This window comes from Acanthochromis polyacanthus, chromosome 9 (assembly GCF_021347895.1).
Source record: "Acanthochromis polyacanthus isolate Apoly-LR-REF ecotype Palm Island chromosome 9, KAUST_Apoly_ChrSc, whole genome shotgun sequence".
NCBI lineage: Eukaryota > Metazoa > Chordata > Actinopteri > Pomacentridae > Acanthochromis > Acanthochromis polyacanthus.
This window is the reverse complement of record NC_067121.1, coordinates 40,820,042-40,841,587: the sequence shown is the minus strand read 5'-3', so window position 1 is coordinate 40,841,587 and position 21,546 is coordinate 40,820,042. Positions and strand designations below refer to the sequence as shown.

The 21,546-nt window shown below is 38.3% G+C and overlaps 1 protein-coding gene across 5 annotated transcripts in view; it reads right to left on the bottom strand.

Moving 5' to 3' along the window:
• Nucleotides 1-20,310, bottom strand: part of c9h5orf22 (chromosome 9 C5orf22 homolog) — a 57,315-nt gene extending 37,005 nt beyond the window's left edge. For 2 of the 5 annotated variants that reach the window (XR_007944176.1, XM_051952965.1), the window contains exons 1-8: nt 20,046-20,308; nt 16,797-16,942; nt 15,801-15,950; nt 14,850-14,983; nt 13,640-13,953; nt 11,976-12,038; nt 1,012-1,133; nt 258-324 (exon numbers count right to left, since the gene is read on the bottom strand). Coding sequence is in view for 4 of the 5 variants with exons in the window: in XM_051952965.1 (XP_051808925.1) it covers nt 258-324; nt 1,012-1,133; nt 11,976-12,038; nt 13,640-13,953; nt 14,850-14,983; nt 15,801-15,950; nt 16,797-16,942; nt 20,046-20,114 (1,065 nt within the window). In the remaining variant the exon portion in view is untranslated. Of the gene's footprint in view, nt 1-257; nt 325-1,011; nt 1,134-11,975; nt 12,039-13,639; nt 13,954-14,849; nt 14,984-15,800; nt 15,951-16,796; nt 16,943-20,045 lie in introns of all 5 variants that reach the window. The other 3 variants (XM_051952966.1, XM_022198758.2, XM_051952967.1) reach the window with 2 other exon arrangements.
• Nucleotides 20,311-21,546: the final 1,236 nt, after the last annotated feature.

Below are 21,546 nucleotides of genomic sequence, written 5' to 3'. Positions count from 1 at the left end.
ACCGTGGGGGGGGGCGAATATTCAGATCTCAAAATTAACATTCGGATACCACCGTCACGACTGAAAATTCAGATGTTCGGGTCCAGTCTTAGTGGGTTGATGGGCATTTATAAAAGATCTTGAGGAGTACTTGATAAATGGATCGTAGTTTATAATAAAAAGCTGATCAGAGCTGGTGGAGCAGAAGGCCTCTGATGATGTAATCCTCCTGTAAGTCACTGTTAGCTGCACATACAGGTACAGAACATTATTCTCACCATTTCATAGTCAGGACTTGGAGTTCTTGTCTTCAAACTGGAAACTAGTTGAGCTAATGAAGCCATGCTGAAAGAACACAAACAGAAATGAAGACACAGTGAATGACTATGATTCACTCATTTACTGATGTCTGCATCACTAGGAACCAAAACCAGCTGAGGCTTACAGAGCGGTAACGTGTGGTGGTGTTTTCTGCAGCATTTTATGGAGCTGATGATAATCAGGAAGAGACGCTGATCTGCAGAGAACAACAGTCAGGAGGAATCTGGATGCAGTGTCAGCAGACTAACTTGTTTCCTGGTTTCAGGCCTTTCTGAATGTTCTTGGATTTTAGTTTCTGGAAAATTTGAGCTCCTGAAACTGCTAGAAAAGCCTTTAAAAGTGCACAAATATCCATCCATCCATCCATCCATCCATCCAACACTTTATCCTCACTAGGGTCATGGGGGGTGCTGGAGTCTATCAGCTGACTCGGGTGAAGGCAGGGGACACCCTGGACAGGTCACCAGTCTGTCACAGGGCTACATATACAGACACACAATCACACTCACATTCACACCTACGGACAATTTAGAGTAACCAATTAACCTCAGCATGTTTTTGGACTGTGGGAGGAAGCCGGAGTACCCGGAGAAAACCCACGCATGCACAGGGAGAACATGCAAACTTGAGACATTAATGGATAAAACATCATTTAACCCTCATAAAGGGTAAAGTGTGTGTAAATGTCTAAGCTGTGATACTGAAGTTTACCCGGGGTTGCTGGCCCAGCGTGTCACCGTTTCTTCTCCATCGTCCTCCAGCAGATCAGCAAAAGCTGCTTCCAGGTCTTCCAGCTGACGTATACGACGATCGACACACTCATCAAGCTCCTCCTGCACACACACACACACTTAATGTGAAACTAATGCTAAAAAAGCCATTTAAAGCTTAACATTGACTGGCTCCATAAAAACACAGAACAAATTGTGAGTACTGGGTCATTTTGGTTCCAGAGATCCACTAATGAAGGTCGCTCTTTTTATTAAAATACAGTTTCTGTTGCCGTGTTTCATGTCTACATAATTAATCTGATGATTTATTTATTGTTCAGTTTTGAACACATTCTGTTATTTGCTGACTCTGATACAGATGCTGAGAGCTGACAGACTGAAACGGTCAGAATTTAGTTTTGTTAGTTTTCTTGTAAACAATAAAAAAAAATCTAATTTGTAATGTTTGTGTCTGTCTGATGCAGCCACACCTTTTAAACACAAAAAGTTTCTTCTACAAATATTTCATGATAAAATTATCCACCACTGCATACTGAAGTCTTTTTTCTGCTGTGTAACTGGGGTGTAGCTCCAGAAAACAAACAGATCCACTGCCTGTGCTGTTCCTGCTCCATGGAGGATTCCTCTGCTGACTCTTCTTCTCTACTCTGTACAAATAAGGAGCTGTTTGTCTGTTTCTACTCTACATGTTAGAAGCTGTTTGTCTGTTTCTACTCTCTACATGTTAGAAGCTGTTTGTCTGTTTCTACTCTACATGTTAGAAGCTGTTTGTCTGTTTCTACTCTACATGTTAGAAGCTGTTTGTCTGTTTTTACTCTCTACATGTTAGAAGCTGTTTGTCTGTTTCTACTCTACATGTTAGAAGCTGTTTGTCTGTTTCTACTCTACATGTTAGAAGCTGTTTGTCTGTTTCTACTCTCTACATGTTAGAAGCTGTTTGTCTGTTTCTACTCTACATGTTAGAAGCTGTTTGTCTGTTTCTACTCTCTACATGTTAGAAGCTGTTTGTCTGTTTCTACTCTACATGTTAGAAGCTGTTTGTCTGTTTCTACTCTCTACATGTTAGAAGCTGTTTGCCTGTTTCTACTCTACATGTTAGAAGCTGTTTGTCTGTTTCTACTCTACATGTTAGAAGCTGTTTGTCTGTTTCTACTCTCTACATGTTAGAAGCTGTTTGTCTGTTTCTACTCTACATGTTAGAAGCTGTTTGTCTGTTTCTACTCTCTACATGTTAGAAGCTGTTTGTCTGTTTCTACTCTACATGTTAGAAGCTGTTTGTCTGTTTCTACTCTACATGTTAGAAGCTGTTTGTCTGTTTCTACTCTACATGTTAGAAGCTGTTTGTCTGTTTCTACTCTCTACATGTTAGAAGCTGTTTGTCTGTTTCTACTCTCTACATGTTAGAAGCTGTTTGTCTGTTTCTACTCTCTACATGTTAGAAGCTGTTTGTCTGTTTCTACTCTACATGTTAGAAGCTGTTTGTCTGTTTCTACTCTACATGTTAGAAGCTGTTTGTCTGTTTCTACTCTACATGTTAGAAGCTGTTTGTCTGTTTCTACTCTACATGTTAGAAGCTGTTTGTCTGTTTCTACTCTACATGTTAGAAGCTGTTTGTCTGTTTCTACTCTACATGTTAGAAGCTGTTTGTCTGTTTCTACTCTACATGTTAGAAGCTGTTTGTCTGTTTCTACTCTACATGTTAGAAGCTGTTTGTCTGTTTCTACTCTACATGTTAGAAGCTGTTTGTCTGTTTCTACTCTACATGTTAGAAGCTGTTTGTCTGTTTCTACTCTCTACATGTTAGAAGCTGTTTGTCTGTTCTATCTTCTACATGTTAGAAGCTGTTTGTCTGTTTCTACTCTACATGTTAGAAGCTGTTTGTCTGTTCTACTCTACATGTTAGAAGCTGTTTGTCTGTTTCTACTCTTACATGTTAGAAGCTGTTTGTCTGTTTCTACTCTACATGTTTAGAAGCTGTTTGTCTGTTTCTACTCTACATGTTAGAAGCTGTTTGTCTGTTTCTACTCTACATGTTAGAAGCTGTTTGTCTGTTTCTACTCTACATGTTAGAAGCTGTTTGTCTGTTTCTACTCTACATGTTAGAAGCTGTTTGTCTGTTTCTACTCTACATGTTAGAAGCTGTTTGTCTGTTTCTACTTCTACATGTTAGAAGCTGTTTGTCTGTTTCTACTCTACATGTTAGAAGCTGTTTGTCTGTTTCTACTCTACATGTTAGAAGCTGTTTGTCTGTTTTACTCTACATGTTAGAAGCTGTTTGTCTGTTTCTACTCTACATGTTAGAAGCTGTTTTGTCCTGTTTCTACTACTCTACATGTTAGAAGCTGTTTGTCTGTTTCTACTCTACATGTTAGAAGCTGTTTGTCTGTTTCTACCTCTACATGTTAGAAGCTGTTTGTCTGTTTCTACTCTACATGTTAGAAGCTGTTTGTCTGTTTCTACTCTACATGTTAGAAGCTGTTTGTCTGTTTCTACTCTACATGTTAGAAGCTGTTTGTCTGTTTCTACTCTCTACATGTTAGAAGCTGTTTGCTGTTTTCTACTCTACATGTTAGAAGCTGTTTGTCTGTTTCTACTCTACATGTTAGAAGCTGTTTGTCTGTTTCTACTCTACATGTTAGAAGCTGTTTGTCTGTTTCTACCTCTACATGTTAGAAGCTGTTTGTCTGTTTCTACTCTACATGTTAGAAGCTGTTTGTCTGTTTTCTACTCTACATGTTAGAAGCTGTTTGTCTGTTTCTACTCTACATGTTAGAAGCTGTTTGTCTGTTTCTACTCTACATGTTAGAAGCTGTTTGTCTGTTTCTACTCTACATGTTAGAAGCTGTTTGTCTGTTTCTACTCTCTACATGTTAGAAGCTGTTTGTCTGTTTCTACTCTACATGTTAGAAGGCTGTTTGTCTGTTTACATCTACATTTTTTTCCTCTACATGTTAGAAGCTGTTTGTCTGTTTCTACTCTCAATGTTAGAAGCTGGTTTGTCTGTTTCTACTCTCTACATGTTAGAAGCTGTTTGTCTGTTTCTACTCTACATGTTAGAAGCTGTTTGTCTGTTTCTACTCCTACATGTTAGAAGCTGTTTGTCTGTTTCTACTCTACATGTTAGAAGCTGTTTGTCTGTTTCTACTCTACATGTTAGAAGCTGTTTGTCTGTTTCTACTCTACATGTTAGAAGCTGTTGTCTGTTTCTACTCTACATGTTAAGAAGCTGTTTGTCTGTTTCTACTCTACATGTTAGAAGCTGTTTGTCTGTTTCTACTCTCTACATGTTAGAAGCTGTTTGTCTGTTTCTACTCTCTACATGTTAGAAGCTGTTTGTCTGTTTCTACTCTCTACATGTTAGAAGCTGTTTGCCTGTTTCTACTCTACATGTTAGAAGCTGTTTGTCTGTTTCTACTCTACATGTTAGAAGCTGTTTGTCTGTTTCTACTCTACATGTTAGAAGCTGTTTGTCTGTTTCTACTCTACATGTTAGAACTGCTTGTTTCTACTCTCTACATGTTAGAAGCTGTTTGCCTGTTTCTACTCTACATGTTAGAAGCTGTTTGTCTGTTTCTACTCTACATGTTAGAAGCTGTTTGTCTGTTTCTACTCTACATGTTAGAAGCTGTTTGTCTGTTTCTACTCTCTACATGTTAGAAGCTGTTTGTCTGTTTCTACTCTACATGTTAGAAGCTGTTTGTCTGTTTCTACTCTACATGTTAGAAGCTGTTTGTCTGTTTCTACTCTACATGTTAGAAGCTGTTGTCTGTTCTACTCTACATGTTAGAAGCTGTTTGTCTGTTTTCTACTCTACATGTTAGAAGCTGTTTGTCTGTTTCTACTCTCTACATGTTAGAAGCTGTTTGTCTGTTTCTACTCTACATGTTAGAAGCTGTTTGTCTGTTTCTACTCTACATGTTAGAAGCTGTTTGTCTGTTTCTACTCTCTACATGTTAGAAGCTGTTTGTCTGTTTCTACTCTACATGTTAGAAGCTGTTTGTCTGTTTTCTACTCTACATGTTAGAAGCTGTTTGTCTGTTTCTACTCTACATGTTAGAAGCTGTTTGTCTGTTTCTCTCTCTACATGTTAGAAGCTGTTTGTCTGTTTCTACTCTACATGTTACATGTTAGAAGCTGTTTGTCTGTTTCTACTCTACATGTTAGAAGCTGTTTGTCTGTTTCTACTCTCTACATGTTAGAAGCTGTTTGTCTGTTTCTACTCTACATGTTAGAAGCTGTTTGTCTGTTTCTACTCTACATGTTAGAAGCTGTTTGTCTGTTTCTACTCTCTACATGTTAGAAGCTGTTTGTCTGTTTCTACTCTCTACATGTTAGAAGCTGTTTGTCTGTTTCTACTCTACATGTTAGAAGCTGTTTGTCTGTTTCTACTCTACATGTTAGAAGCTGTTTGTCTGTTTCTACTCTACATGTTAGAAGCTGTTTGTCTGTTTCTACTCTACATGTTAGAAGCTGTTTGTCTGTTTCTACTCTACATGTTAGAAGCTGTTTGTCTGTTTCTACTCTACATGTTAGAAGCTGTTTGTCTGTTTCTACTCTACATGTTAGAAGCTGTTTGTCTGTTTCTACTCTCTACATGTTAGAAGCTGTTTGTCTGTTTCTACTCTACATGTTAGAAGCTGTTTGTCTGTTTCTACTCTCTACATGTTAGAAGCTGTTTGTCTGTTTCTACTCTACATGTTAGAAGCTGTTTGTCTGTTTCTACTCTACATGTTAGAAGCTGTTTGTCTGTTTCTACTCTACATGTTAGAAGCTGTTTGTCTGTTTCTACTCTACATGTTAGAAGCTGTTTGTCTGTTTCTACTCTCTACATGTTAGAAGCTGTTTGTCTGTTTCTACTCTACATGTTAGAAGCTGTTTGTCTGTTTCTACTCTACATGTTAGAAGCTGTTTGTCTGTTTCTACTCTACATGTTAGAAGCTGTTTGTCTGTTTCTACTCTACATGTTAGAAGCTGTTTGTCTGTTTCTACTCTCACATGTTAGAAGCTGTTTGTCTGTTTCTACTCTCTACATGTTAGAAGCTGTTTGTCTGTTTCTACTCTACATGTTAGAAGCTGTTTGTCTGTTTCTACTCTACATGTTAGAAGCTGTTTGTCTGTTTCTACTCTACATGTTAGAAGCTGTTTGTCTGTTTCTACTCTACATGTTAGAAGCTGTTTGTCTGTTTCTACTCTACATGTTAGAAGCTGTTTGTCTGTTTCTACTCTACATGTTAGAAGCTGTTTGTCTGTTTCTACTCTACATGTTAGAAGCTGTTTGTCTGTTTCTACTCTCTACATGTTAGAAGCTGTTTGTCTGTTTCTACTCTACATGTTAGAAGCTGTTTGTCTGTTTCTACTCTACATGTTAGAAGCTGTTTGTCTGTTTCTACTCTACATGTTAGAAGCTGTTTGTCTGTTTCTACTCTACATGTTAGAAGCTGTTTGTCTGTTTCTACTCTACATGTTAGAAGCTGTTTGTCTGTTTCTACTCTACATGTTAGAAGCTGTTTGTCTGTTTCTACTCTACATGTTAGAAGCTGTTTGTCTGTTTCTACTCTACATGTTAGAAGCTGTTTGTCTGTTTCTACTCTACATGTTAGAAGCTGTTTGTCTGTTTCTACTCTACATGTTAGAAGCTGTTTGTCTGTTTCTACTCTCTACATGTTAGAAGCTGTTTGTCTGTTTCTACTCTCTACATGTTAGAAGCTGTTTGTCTGTTTCTACTCTACATGTTAGAAGCTGTTTGTCTGTTTCTACTCTACATGTTAGAAGCTGTTTGTCTGTTTCTACTCTACATGTTAGAAGCTGTTTGTCTGTTTCTACTCTACATGTTAGAAGCTGTTTGTCTGTTTCTACTCTCTACATGTTAGAAGCTGTTTGTCTGTTTCTACTCTACATGTTAGAAGCTGTTTGTCTGTTTCTACTCTACATGTTAGAAGCTGTTTGTCTGTTTCTACTCTCTACATGTTAGAAGCTGTTTGTCTGTTTCTACTCTACATGTTAGAAGCTGTTTGTCTGTTTCTACTCTACATGTTAGAAGCTGTTTGTCTGTTTCTACTCTACATGTTAGAAGCTGTTTGTCTGTTTCTACTCTACATGTTAGAAGCTGTTTGTCTGTTTCTACTCTACATGTTAGAAGCTGTTTGTCTGTTTCTACTCTACATGTTAGAAGCTGTTTGTCTGTTTCTACTCTACATGTTAGAAGCTGTTTGTCTGTTTCTACTCTACATGTTAGAAGCTGTTTGTCTGTTTCTACTCTACATGTTAGAAGCTGTTTGTCTGTTTCTACTCTACATGTTAGAAGCTGTTTGTCTGTTTCTACTCTACATGTTAGAAGCTGTTTGTCTGTTTCTACTCTACATGTTAGAAGCTGTTTGTCTGTTTCTACTCTACATGTTAGAAGCTGTTTGCCTGTTTCTACTCTACATGTTAGAAGCTGTTTGTCTGTTTCTACTCTCTACATGTTAGAAGCTGTTTGTCTGTTTCTACTCTACATGTTAGAAGCTGTTTGTCTGTTTCTACTCTACATGTTAGAAGCTGTTTGCCTGTTTCTACTCTACATGTTAGAAGCTGTTTGCCTGTTTCTACTCTACATGTTAGAAGCTGTTTGTCTGTTTCTACTCTACATGTTAGAAGCTGTTTGTCTGTTTCTACTCTACATGTTAGAAGCTGTTTGTCTGTTTCTACTCTACATGTTAGAAGCTGTTTGTCTGTTTCTACTCTACATGTTAGAAGCTGTTTGTCTGTTTCTACTCTACATGTTAGAAGCTGTTTGTCTGTTTCTACTCTACATGTTAGAAGCTGTTTGTCTGTTTCTACTCTACATGTTAGAAGCTGTTTGTCTGTTTCTACTCTACATGTTAGAAGCTGTTTGTCTGTTTCTACTCTCTACATGTTAGAAGCTGTTTGTCTGTTTCTACTCTACATGTTAGAAGCTGTTTGTCTGTTTCTACTCTACATGTTAGAAGCTGTTTGTCTGTTTCTACTCTACATGTTAGAAGCTGTTTGCCTGTTTCTACTCTCTACATGTTAGAAGCTGTTTGCCTGTTTCTACTCTACATGTTAGAAGCTGTTTGTCTGTTTCTACTCTACATGTTAGAAGCTGTTTGTCTGTTTCTACTCTACATGTTAGAAGCTGTTTGCCTGTTTCTACTCTCTACATGTTAGAAGCTGTTTGCCTGTTTCTACTCTACATGTTAGAAGCTGTTTGTCTGTTTCTACTCTACATGTTAGAAGCTGTTTGTCTGTTTCTACTCTCTACATGTTAGAAGCTGTTTGTCTGTTTCTACTCTACATGTTAGAAGCTGTTTGTCTGTTTCTACTCTACATGTTAGAAGCTGTTTGTCTGTTTCTACTCTACATGTTAGAAGCTGTTGTCTGTTTCTACTCTACATGTTAGAAGCTGTTTGCCTGTTTCTACTCTACATGTTAGAAGCTGTTTGTCTGTTTCTACTCTACATGTTAGAAGCTGTTTGTCTGTTTCTACTCTACATGTTAGAAGCTGTTTGTCTGTTTCTACTCTACATGTTAGAAGCTGTTTGCCTGTTTCTACTCTACATGTTAGAAGCTGTTTGTCTGTTTCTACTCTACATGTTAGAAGCTGTTTGCCTGTTTCTACTCTACATGTTAGAAGCTGTTTGTCTGTTTCTACTCTACATGTTAGAAGCTGTTTGTCTGTTTCTACTCTACATGTTAGAAGCTGTTTGCCTGTTTCTACTCTCTACATGTTAGAAGCTGTTTGCCTGTTTCTACTCTACATGTTAGAAGCTGTTTGTCTGTTTCTACTCTACATGTTAGAAGCTGTTTGTCTGTTTCTACTCTACATGTTAGAAGCTGTTTGTCTGTTTCTACTCTCTACATGTTAGAAGCTGTTTGCCTGTTTCTACTCTACATGTTAGAAGCTGTTTGTCTGTTTCTACTCTACATGTTAGAAGCTGTTTGTCTGTTTCTACTCTACATGTTAGAAGCTGTTTGCCTGTTTCTACTCTACATGTTAGAAGCTGTTTGCCTGTTTCTACTCTACATGTTAGAAGCTGTTTGTCTGTTTCTACTCTACATGTTAGAAGCTGTTTGTCTGTTTCTACTCTACATGTTAGAAGCTGTTTGTCTGTTTCTACTCTACATGTTAGAAGCTGTTTGTCTGTTTCTACTCTACATGTTAGAAGCTGTTTGCCTGTTTCTACTCTACATGTTAGAAGCTGTTTGTCTGTTTCTACTCTACATGTTAGAAGCTGTTTGTCTGTTTCTACTCTACATGTTAGAAGCTGTTTGTCTGTTTCTACTCTACATGTTAGAAGCTGTTTGCCTGTTTCTACTCTCTACATGTTAGAAGCTGTTTGTCTGTTTCTACTCTACATGTTAGAAGCTGTTTGCTGTTTCTACTCTACATGTTAGAAGCTGTTTGTCTGTTTCTACTCTACATGTTAGAAGCTGTTTGTCTGTTTCTACTCTACATGTTAGAAGCTGTTTGTCTGTTTTTACTCTACATGTTAGAAGCTGTTTGCCTGTTTCTACTCTACATGTTAGAAGCTGTTTGCCTGTTTCTACTCTCTACATGTTAGAAGCTGTTTGTCTGTTTCTACTCTACATGTTAGAAGCTGTTTGTCTGTTTCTACTCTACATGTTAGAAGCTGTTTGTCTGTTTCTACTCTCTACATGTTAGAAGCTGTTTGTCTGTTTCTACTCTACATGTTAGAAGCTGTTTGTCTGTTTCTACTCTACATGTTAGAAGCTGTTTGTCTGTTTCTACTCTACATGTTAGAAGCTGTTTGTCTGTTTCTACTCTACATGTTAGAAGCTGTTTGTCTGTTTCTACTCTACATGTTAGAAGCTGTTTGCCTGTTTCTACTCTACATGTTAGAAGCTGTTTGTCTGTTTCTACTCTACATGTTAGAAGCTGTTTGTCTGTTTCTACTCTACATGTTAGAAGCTGTTTGTCTGTTTCTACTCTACATGTTAGAAGCTGTTTGCCTGTTTCTACTCTACATGTTAGAAGCTGTTTGCCTGTTTCTACTCTACATGTTAGAAGCTGTTTGTCTGTTTCTACTCTCTACATGTTAGAAGCTGTTTGTCTGTTTCTACTCTCTACATGTTAGAAGCTGTTTGCCTGTTTCTACTCTCTACATGTTAGAAGCTGTTTGTCTGTTTCTACTCTCTACATGTTAGAAGCTGTTTGTCTGTTTCTACTCTCTACATGTTAGAAGCTGTTTGCCTGTTTCTTCTCTACATGTTAGAAGCTGTTTGTCTGTTTCTACTCTACATGTTAGAAGCTGTTTGTCTGTTTCTACTCTACATGTTAGAAGCTGTTTGCCTGTTTCTACTCTACATGTTAGAAGCTGTTTGTCTGTTTTTACTCTACATGTTAGAAGCTGTTTGTCTGTTTCTACTCTACATGTTAGAAGCTGTTTGTCTGTTTCTACTCTACATGTTAGAAGCTGTTTGCCTGTTTCTACTCTCTACATGTTAGAAGCTGTTTGCCTGTTTCTACTCTACATGTTAGAAGCTGTTTGTCTGTTTCTACTCTCTACATGTTAGAAGCTGTTTGCCTGTTTCTACTCTACATGTTAGAAGCTGTTTGCCTGTTTCTACTCTACATGTTAGAAGCTGTTTGTCTGTTTCTACTCTACATGTTAGAAGCTGTTTGTCTGTTTCTACTCTACATGTTAGAAGCTGTTTGTCTGTTTCTACTCTACATGTTAGAAGCTGTTTGTCTGTTTCTACTCTCTACATGTTAGAAGCTGTTTGCCTGTTTCTACTCTCTACATGTTAGAAGCTGTTTGCCTGTTTCTACTCTACATGTTAGAAGCTGTTTGTCTGTTTCTACTCTCTACATGTTAGAAGCTGTTTGCCTGTTTCTACTCTCTACATGTTAGAAGCTGTTTGCCTGTTTCTACTCTACATGTTAGAAGCTGTTTGTCTGTTTCTACTCTCTACATGTTAGAAGCTGTTTGCCTGTTTCTACTCTCTACATGTTAGAAGCTGTTTGTCTGTTTCTACTCTACATGTTAGAAGCTGTTTGTCTGTTTCTACTCTCTACATGTTAGAAGCTGTTTGCCTGTTTCTTCTCTACATGTTAGAAGCTGTTTGTCTGTTTCTACTCTACATGTTAGAAGCTGTTTGTCTGTTTCTACTCTCTACATGTTAGAAGCTGTTTGTCTGTTTCTACTCTCTACATGTTAGAAGCTGTTTGCCTGTTTCTTCTCTACATGTTAGAAGCTGTTTGTCTGTTTCTACTCTCTACATGTTAGAAGCTGTTTGCCTGTTTCTTCTCTACATGTTAGAAGCTGTTTGCCTGTTTCTACTCTACATGTTAGAAGCTGTTTGTCTGTTTTTACTCTACATGTTAGAAGCTGTTTGTCTGTTTCTACTCTACATGTTAGAAGCTGTTTGTCTGTTTCTACTCTACATGTTAGAAGCTGTTTGTCTGTTTCTACTCTACATGTTAGAAGCTGTTTGTCTGTTTCTACTCTACATGTTAGAAGCTGTTTGCCTGTTTCTACTCTCTACATGTTAGAAGCTGTTTGCCTGTTTCTACTCTACATGTTAGAAGCTGTTTGTCTGTTTCTACTCTACATGTTAGAAGCTGTTTGTCTGTTTCTACTCTACATGTTAGAAGCTGTTTGCCTGTTTCTACTCTCTACATGTTAGAAGCTGTTTGCCTGTTTCTACTCTACATGTTAGAAGCTGTTTGCCTGTTTCTACTCTCTACATGTTAGAAGCTGTTTGTCTGTTTCTACTCTACATGTTAGAAGCTGTTTGCCTGTTTCTACTCTCTACATGTTAGAAGCTGTTTGTCTGTTTCTACTCTCTACATGTTAGAAGCTGTTTGTCTGTTTCTACTCTCTACATGTTAGAAGCTGTTTGCCTGTTTTTACTCTACATGTTAGAAGCTGTTTGCCTGAGCTGACAGACTGCCGTGGAATCTTTGAACAGAAAAACTCTGACCTGAGCAGCGTTCAGACCGGGTCCTCTGAAGTTGTAGAGCTCCTTAAGGATGGAGTATTCCTCCTGAACACAACGCAGAGCTGAAGTCATTCCAGGAAAACATTCTTCATGTCACAGTTCAAGTACAGTGAGATTCTATGAAGATGCACAGATTTATACAGCACACATCCTCTGTACTTCAGTCTGTGTTTTAGTAAAAAGGGAACATCCAGGTAAAGACTGAACACAGCAGATATGAATGCTGTGCTGATAAACTCGTATTAAACATCCTCAGACATGATCACAGAACATTTGTTTTACATGCAGAGTGGATCTGGAACCCTTAAACACTTTGGAGCCGTCTGCTGCATGACGGAATTTAAAAAGTCGTCTCATCAGTTCTTTCTTTATCACAGGCTGGTTGCAGGTCTTCAAAGTCCTAAGAAGCGCTGATTAAATATCTTCTCTTGTCTGACGCTGACACAAATGTCAGATGGAACGTGTTTCTCTTCCACTGTCAGCCGTCTGAACACCTCTGAAGCCAAAGCAGACTGAATCATAGTTACAGCTGACTGCAGAAAACCGTACAGTACGGCCAGACACTGACCATATGACACAAATAACCACTGATTATAATTAACATTAAAACGTTTTCAATGCAGCATAAGTCTCAGTAAAACAGTTCATGAACAGTCTATGTCTGTTAAATCTGCCCAGACTTCATCTTTGCTCTCTGCAGCTCTGAATCACACATTTACAGGTTAAGAGCTGCAGAAATATGTTTTAAGATCTAAATCTAATCTAACAATAGCAGAAAACATGAACCCTCAGAGCACCAAACGTTTTCTGGGCATGTTTTTGCTCCTGTCACATTTCTACTGACTGTAAAAAAGTCACTGCAGCATAAAGTCCTGCACCTCCATGGAAACAGCAGAACCAAGACTAGAAGAATAGAGAACTAAAGATGTGTGCTATTTCTGCAGTATAACAAAGATGGAATAAATAATGAAAAAAAGATGAATTTGACAAAAACTGAATGAATAAAGCTGCCATCCCCACATCCATCATTGTTCTGATGCAACACTGAACAAACAGTCTGCATGTTACAGTTTACTGCTGGGATGTCTCATCTCTGCTTTTAACCTGCAGTTCATCTAATAACTGTCAGTTAATCACAGCTGAGTCCTGTACGACTTCTCGTTAGTGCTGAGGAGCACAGAAATGATCATCATTATGAAATCACTATTTTAGCTTTGCTTTGGTTGATGTTTCAGACAAAACCACAAATCAGAGTTGTTCAACCAGTCACAATGTTACACATCGAGCATTTCTTTCTGTTTTCAGTTTTAAAGCTAACACGCCTTTTCAAACACTCTGGAGGGTTTTTGGGGTTCAGAGGGTTAAAAAATGTCCACTATTGCCGTCTTAACTTTGACCCTTTTTGCTTCAGTGCAGAACTTAGAAGCCTGATCCTTTAAAGGCCACAGGGACTTTCTGTGACTTCATGAATGATTCCAAACTATTTTTAGTCTGACTCTGTTTTCCAGGAAGCTAAGTTCCCTTAAAGATAATTAAAATAATCAACATTAAAAGAAATATACACAGAGAAGCTGACATGCATTTGTAGATGTTTAATAAATACATGATTTTAGTTGTTAGACAAGTAAGAAAACTACCAGCAGTACCTGTGTGTACAGCTCCTTGAAGGGATTTTTACAGGAGAAGAAATCCAGGTCGATGTCCAGGATGTAAGGCTCAGCCTGGCTCACAAACGCAGACAGTCTCCGGACAACATAGCTGGTTGATCCTTCATCTTCTTCATCTGTCAGGCCGGTCACACAGCTGCCAGCTTCTTCTGTGGAGCTGCTGCCCTCTGCTGGCTGAAGAGCTGCACTGCCTGCTGAGAGGAGCTGAGAGCAGCCGGCCTCCTCACATCCACTCCAGTCTGTTCGGGATCTCTTAGCAGAACATCTGTCTGTGTCCACCTCTGCTTTATGTCCTGCAATGAAAGGTCAGACAGAGAAGCAGCAGATTAGATACGATGGAAATGAGACCACAAACAATATAAATAATAAGCAATATAAACAAAACACATAAAATAGAAGCTGTAGAAAAGAAGAAAAACAGCATGAACACTGAAGCACTTTGACCAACAGTAAAAAAAATAAATAAAATCCAGGAAATTTCACTGGATTTTGGTTGATTTTTATCTGAATGTTCTTAAAGAAAATATTAGTTTTACTGATATATCTGGAATATACGATAGAGGCAGGGGGTGAAAACTGCTGAGGAAGTTAGCAGAGATACGACTTTATTTATTACTTGTGTCAGTACAAACATGTGATCAGCATCATAACAAAGCTACACTTCTGTTCTTTCTTTGAATAGGATGTTAACATGGAATGATGAGTTTATGAGTGAATCAGAATCATTTTTCTGCTGCTGGGTCACAGACAGACCAGGACTAAAGGTCCAGCTGTGCAGTTTGTGCCACACCTTTAGGCTAAACATGAACACATGTCCACAGATCAACTGAAATACTTTAAAATGTGCTTTCAGAGGATTCCGATAACAAACTGGTTCCTAAGCCCAGATTGTATTTATTACCCTGGTCGTCTTTCTTTTTTTTTACACAGCACTTCCTGTACTTCTTACAACATTTTTATGTATAATTCTCAGACTTAGAATTGTATATTTATTCTTTTACTGTGTGCTGTTGTTACTAGATCCTGTAACTCTATAAACCTCGTCTAATTCCTCGTGTGTTCTCAGTCGGCAGTAAAGGCTTTTCTGAGTCTGATTCTCTACTTTGGCTTCTTTCACAGTTTAGTCTTCCTCCAAAATGAGCTTATTTCTGGTTCAAACCACCTCCTGGAAGCCGTCTATACATCGTACCTGTGAGTGAGCTGAGACCTGGTTTGACAGGATTGACTCTGACCACGTTCAGTCGGAGAGGTTTGGAGTTCTCCAGCTGCTCCTCACTGACATACAGACCATCACTGAGGAAGTAGTGGTCTGTACTGGTCACCCTGCACAGGAACCAGAGGATGGAGACGAAGGACAGAGGGTCAAAGAAAGCAGAGAGAATGCTAAACAATGGTTTATTCCATCTCAAAGGGCCTTTACTGCACCAATCTTTGATTTCCTTTAAACTTTTATTATAAGAAACTACTGATGTTTAAACTGTATCTGTGATATTCCACACTTGGTTGAGCCACTTTTTGCAGATTAAAATTTCAAGGTTATGTTTGAATGACGATACTTCAGGAACTAAAAGATAAAACCTGAACTGATTCACTAATATTTATCACCATTGATTTAAAACCTGCCATACTGGACCAGTAGATCAAATAATCTCTAATTATGAGTTTAAATATGACAAAAAAATTAAAGCTGCCATTCAAAGTCTCATATTTGGCCACAAATGAATATAAAAATAATAATGCAGATGAAAACGTGATATTTTCTGAGCCAAATGTAGCTGTGTGTCACAATAACAGAAAAACCTAAAAAACAAATAAAAAAGTTATTCTTTGATGGATTTACATAACTGATAGAAAACATGATTAACAGTTGTAGCTCGTCTAATCCAAGCAGAGCAGAAGACTGGTTCTCCAAACATAACAGAGTTTTCATTTTCTAATCCAAACCAAGCTTCAAAGTCCCAAAAAGTCCTGCTGAAAGTGTGCTGTTTGTTTAGTTTATCCTGGAAACGTCTGAATAAATCAATCTAAACTTTATAGATCCATTTTTAACATTCACAGCTTATGAAACAATGTTTCCAGCAGGTCAGAGAGTGAACAGCCTTCTTCTTCTTCTTCTTCTTCTTCTTGTTTCTGTTCTTACCTGATGGTGGTGGTGGAGGAGTCTCTGCCCACGGCCATCACGTGTTCTCCTTCTCTGATCTGCTGGGCCCAGTATGGATGCAGCCACGCCACACCGGACACGTGACCCGCATACACCATGGGCATGATCCAGTTCTCTATGCTCAACTCACTGAAAGAGAAAAGAGGAAATACCCAACAGGATGTGGCAGTTAGACATCCATCCCTCAGCGGGAACCAACACCTTCTTATTTGGCAGATTCAATGTGGACTTCCAGGTAAAATGGTTCAGAATTTCACTTTCTTGGGTGCCGAGGACGACCTCGGAGTTTACTGTTCACTGCAGCACAGCTCATTGTCTGCTAACTTTAAATCTAGTCAGTAACCCATAAAAAGGTAAGAGCTGCTGAGCCGTGTGGGAAAACACCAACAGCTCTTCTCTGGCTGTGGAAACACACATGTGATGCTGCAGGGATTTACTGAAGCCATCATACATGCAAACAGCTGCAGACAACAAGCAGAAGTTCAGTAAAATGCTCAATGTTTTAACTCACATCAAACCTAAAAATCAGCGGCTAATTGATGTGTGGTTTTATTTCCTAATTTAAAGATCACACTAACAAAGAACACTGGCTTCATGTAAAAAATAAGCTAAAATAAATAGAAAGCAGTGGTTCATCTTCAGTCATTTCCAAGAGCTTCCTCGGTTGTTTCTGGGAAACACTTCTAGAACCAAACAGGGAAGTTCACACCGTCTCAGCCTTAAGATGCTTTTTGGAAAAGCGGTCTCAGATGTTTTTTTGCTGGTGACAGCTGTCTCAATGAACGGAGCCCAAAGCGTGGCTGATGAATAAATTCTGCTGAGTTATGGCAAAAAAACGAAAAACACGTTCATCCTAATTTTCCACACTTTCTTCCGGTTATCAGCCGCTGCAGCTTGGACACTCACAGCTGCAGCTTCACGATTTAACTGAAGGGAAAAGCCTGAAGGAGACGAGCTGCTGGACACAAAGCGTACCTGAAGAGCTTCTCCTTATCAAACACTGTGTCAGCAGACATGTTGACGGGGATGAGCAGGTCGGGATGGGAGTCCAAATGAACCATCTTTATGTTTTTCAGTGGAAGGTGCCTCGATGCAATGGCCCTGTAGATGTGGCACACCACCTGCTCGACATGCAGGAAAAGAAGCAATTTTCAGCCGTTTGACTCACCGTTATGTGAGGACAAAGCTGAACAAACAGCTGTGAAGCAGCTCACTTTGAAGCTAATCTGTCCCCAGCCATCAGGAAACACAAACTTCTATGGAAATGACTCCAGCAGCCATAAAATTACAACACCGTGGTGCAGAAGCAGCACTTACAATCCAAGATGCAGAAATTAGCCAAAGCAGAAATTGCAGTTTGGTTGCAGAGGTTAATGGAGTAATTGAGGGCTCAGACTGCTGCAGGTTCAGGATGTTCTACCTCCAACTAATGGAGGAGAAATCTGGCTCGCTGCCCAAAACCGCTTCAGATTCCTGGCACAGAACGAGTCGGTTGCAGATCCTCGTTATCTGCCTCGTTAGTGCCACTGATTAGTTCAAACCTCTGCCGTGTCTCTGCGTGGTTAGCTTCCTCAAATAAACCTGCAACTAATCATTACTTTGATGATTTTTCACTCACAGTGTTCTCAATCAGCTGACAGTGTTTTGTCAGTAAAATTAAAAGTGAAAAAGTGGAAAGCTGCTCACTTTTCTATTATAAAAAGGAAAGTAATGCAGAAAACCACAAATATTTCATGATAATATTAGAGGCTGTGTAAAATTTTAAGAAACGTTTTCCCCTGCTGTATATTTGGGTTGTGGATGAAACAAGACATTTGACGACATCATATTGGGTTTTTGGGAACATTGATAGATGTTTTATAGAGTTTTCTGACATTTTCTAGACCGAATAAGCAATCGATTAATCAATAAACTAATTGACAGATTAACTGATGATGAACACATTTGTAAGCTGCAGCCTTAATGGACAAACCAAATGTTTGTAAAACATGACAAAGATTATTTCTTCACCTCCTGCTGTCCTCATTTACAGGCTACAAAAATATTTGAAAAAATCCAAAAATTCCACAAAAAAAATCCCCTAATTTCTGAAAATGTGCAAAACATTCAGGAAGAAAATTCCAATAATTCCTTAAAAGCTTCCTATAAAAGTTTAATTTTTAAAAAATCCCCAAATTTGGTGAAGAAAATTCTTGTAAATATTTTCAAAAAGTGAATAGAAATCTCCCAAAAAATCCTAAAAATATCTAGTGTGATTCCATATATATCAGTGAAATTTCTAATATTTTCTTTAAGAACATTCACATAAAAATCAACCAAAATCCAGTGAATTTTTTGTGAATGTTCTTAAGAAATATTTTTAACATTTATTTTTTTTCCATCAAAAAATGTTCAAAGATTTGCAAAAATGTTGAAAATGTGGACATCAGAACTTTCACTGTAGAAATGTGTTTTTTCTCACATTTTCAAACTTTAAAACGGATCAATTTGACCAACAGGACGACACGAGGGTTAAACTCACATGTGAGACTGGTCTCCATTAGTCCTTCATAGGAGGAATTAAAAATTAACATAAAAAATACGGTTTTTGAAAAGCAGACCCCTTTTAAAGCAGATATTTTACATTTAGCAGCAGTAAAAGCACCAATAGAATTAAAAACACCACTAAGGATGACAGCCATGTGCATTTGGACCCAGTGTAATGTCATTACTATTCAGCAGCGTTTGAACTCAGGTAGCATGCTAATGTTTCTCTCAAAATTACAATTAATCCAGAAGAAAGCCAGAATCCTTTCTGAGATCTGCTAAAAGCTACAGAGATATTCAGCTGGAACCTTCACACAGAGTCTGCCAAGACGCTTTAGTGAAGTGACAACATCCGTCTCTGTAAAAATGGTGACTGACCAGTTTCCAGAAAACTCTTTAAATTCTACTTCAGACACCGAGTAACACTGGAAACAAACAGCAGCATCCAAACATCTGCAAAGCTAACAGAGTGGTGGTGTGCAGCTTGTGGCACCGCAGACGACTTCACTGATTATTTCCACCTTCTGACATGTCACTGACATATTTTACCTTCATGGCTTCTTTAATGCTTCTCCACAAAACAAAAAGCTGAGCGGCTGCACAGATTCACAGTTTCTACAGGAAATCACTGCTCAGGATAAATTCAGCGTCATGAGGCCAGACGTTTTCATTACCAGCAGTATGAAGCAGATTATTATCAGGAGCAGTATTAGCAGTAGGATTTTCAGAAGTGGTAGAAGCATGACCTGATGTGGTCACTGAAACACATAAAAAGCACCAATGAAAACACTGTTTATTATACTAGCCTATAAGGACTACAGACTGGCTCAATGTAAAGACAGTTCTGACAACATGATAATAATAATAATAATACCGTTTGCCACTGCAGTGGATTTGTGTACAGGCTTTACTACATTTCTTTTGGATCTTCACCATGCTTTAGTTTGTTTCTTCAGATTCATTTAACAAACTGTTTAATCCAAGGGACACAATTTAAATATAAATGAGAATGCTCTGGGTTCTATCTGGATGAGTTTGGATATTGAGACATTTTGAAAAGCCAACACTGCACTGGAGTTTAGTTTGTGGTATCAGAGGTACATGGTCTGGTGTGGTATAAGGCGACATTCAGAAAATTCAGCTTCCACGTGTTTTTGGAGAAACAGCGTCTTTCTTTCTCTGAATAATCCAAATCCACAGAACATGTGTACAGTTTTAAGTACGACTGCTGAAGCAATGGTTCCTATTTCTAGTGTCTGCGCTGTAAAAATAATATTAAGGCTACAAAACACAGATCTTTCTGAGTAATGACAACCTCTAATGAAATGATCAGAAAACAAACTACACTGAGTTAAGGAAACAGATTTTCCTCTTAAATCAAAAGCATTTTTAAATATTGGTCTTATATCATCTACACATGGTAAAAAGGGGACTTATCTAGACAATTTCATTAAGTTTCCTCAACTTGAATTTCGTTTAAAATCAACTAATGCAAAACTGTGTGTGTTTAAATCAAACAAACAAATCAAACACAACTTGTTTACTGTTAACTCAGCGGTAAGCTAGGAACTACCACTTAGCTGTAGCTAGTTGCGTCTGTAAACCTGTAATCAGTGGTTTAGTTAAGCCTGGTGGGGCTTCAGAAGCAACTTAAAATCACATTACGTTATAAATACATATTTCACAGCGTGTTCTTACATCGTGGTGGTCCTCTACGATCCACACAGGCAGCTCCTGGTAGAACCTCTTCACAGGGACGCAGCTCATGCTAACAGGAAGCTAACGGTCCGTTAACCGGGAATATTCGGTCTGACTGGACCCAACTAACGCCGTGTTCTCCCGGTTCCTTCTCCGGCTCTCATTCTGGTAACTTTGTGGTCAGAAAAAGTCACATCTCAACACCAAACACATGCAGGAGCTGACAGCACCGGAAATAATACCAGCAATGTTTTTATGTCCGGATGGAAACAAGAGTCAAGAGTGAAATGTTCCTAGCGTTCTTTTTCACCCACTTCCAGTTTCCATCCTAAATCCTGATCATTAAAATCTGACAGATGTAACCGACATCACCTAGTAAGGGCTTTTATTTTCTTTTTTTTTGAGTAGATATCTTATCTTGTTGGTAACCTTTTGAGGCTGCTAGAGGATATAGACCTTTCTGCAAGGTCTTTTTGTATCGTTTTTTACTTTTTGCAAGGTACTTATGAACTCTTTGCTTCACACACATTTTACACAGTAAATGTTTTGCACTGCCTTATAATGACAATAAAGTTTCTGACTGTAATTCTAATTATACACTTATTTATGTACATGTAATAGCGGAAGAAAAATAAATTTTGTACGAAAAAACTTACCTTTAGAGGTGAATGTATAGTAAATATGAATTTCTTTATTATTATTCACTAAATCCACACACACACACACAGTCATATCCTCATACAGTGTGTGCAGTGAGATGCAAAGTGATTGTTCCTCGAGGCTGTGCAACAACATAAGAACACTCTAAAAACAATAGAGAAGTAAGAAAAAGTCACAACGTCATGAAAAAAACAGGGAGGTAAAGATAGTGATGTTTTCCCTTTCCTTTCAGTAAAGGAGTCAGAAAATTGCCTACGCATTCCTACATGATAGAAATTAGTTTAGCGCATGGGTTTGTGAAATAAAGCACATGTATCCCATGTTTGGCTTTTTTTGGTTCCAGTTTGATGCCACATTTTTCCAATACAAATATTTCAATTCCAGTGTTTTATTTTTCAATTTAGGTTTTATTTTCAAAACCAATTTCTATTTTTGATGTCCAAATATACTGCTATGACGCGTACAAAGCATGTTTGACACCATTTTAGGTTTGGGACTTACTTTCTTTACAAGCCACTAAACTGGGAACCATATGAGGAATTCATCATCATCCACCACAGGACAAACTGCTGCTGTGTTTCTACTGACATGTAAACTTTTTTTCTTGTAAAGTTGAGATTTATTTGCTCCTCCATGCTTGTTTGTTTACTTATATTTTTAATGCTTCCGGGCTTCCCCTGGTAACTCTTTGTTTAATGTCGCAAGACTATGAACTGTGGGTAATTCCCTCAGGCACACTGCAGAAATACACTCTTCCAGAAAGTGCACACAAAGAGCTGAAAACATCAGTGAGAGAGCCCTCATGCACCTGATGGTCTGACAGTGGGAAGCCTCCTCAAAG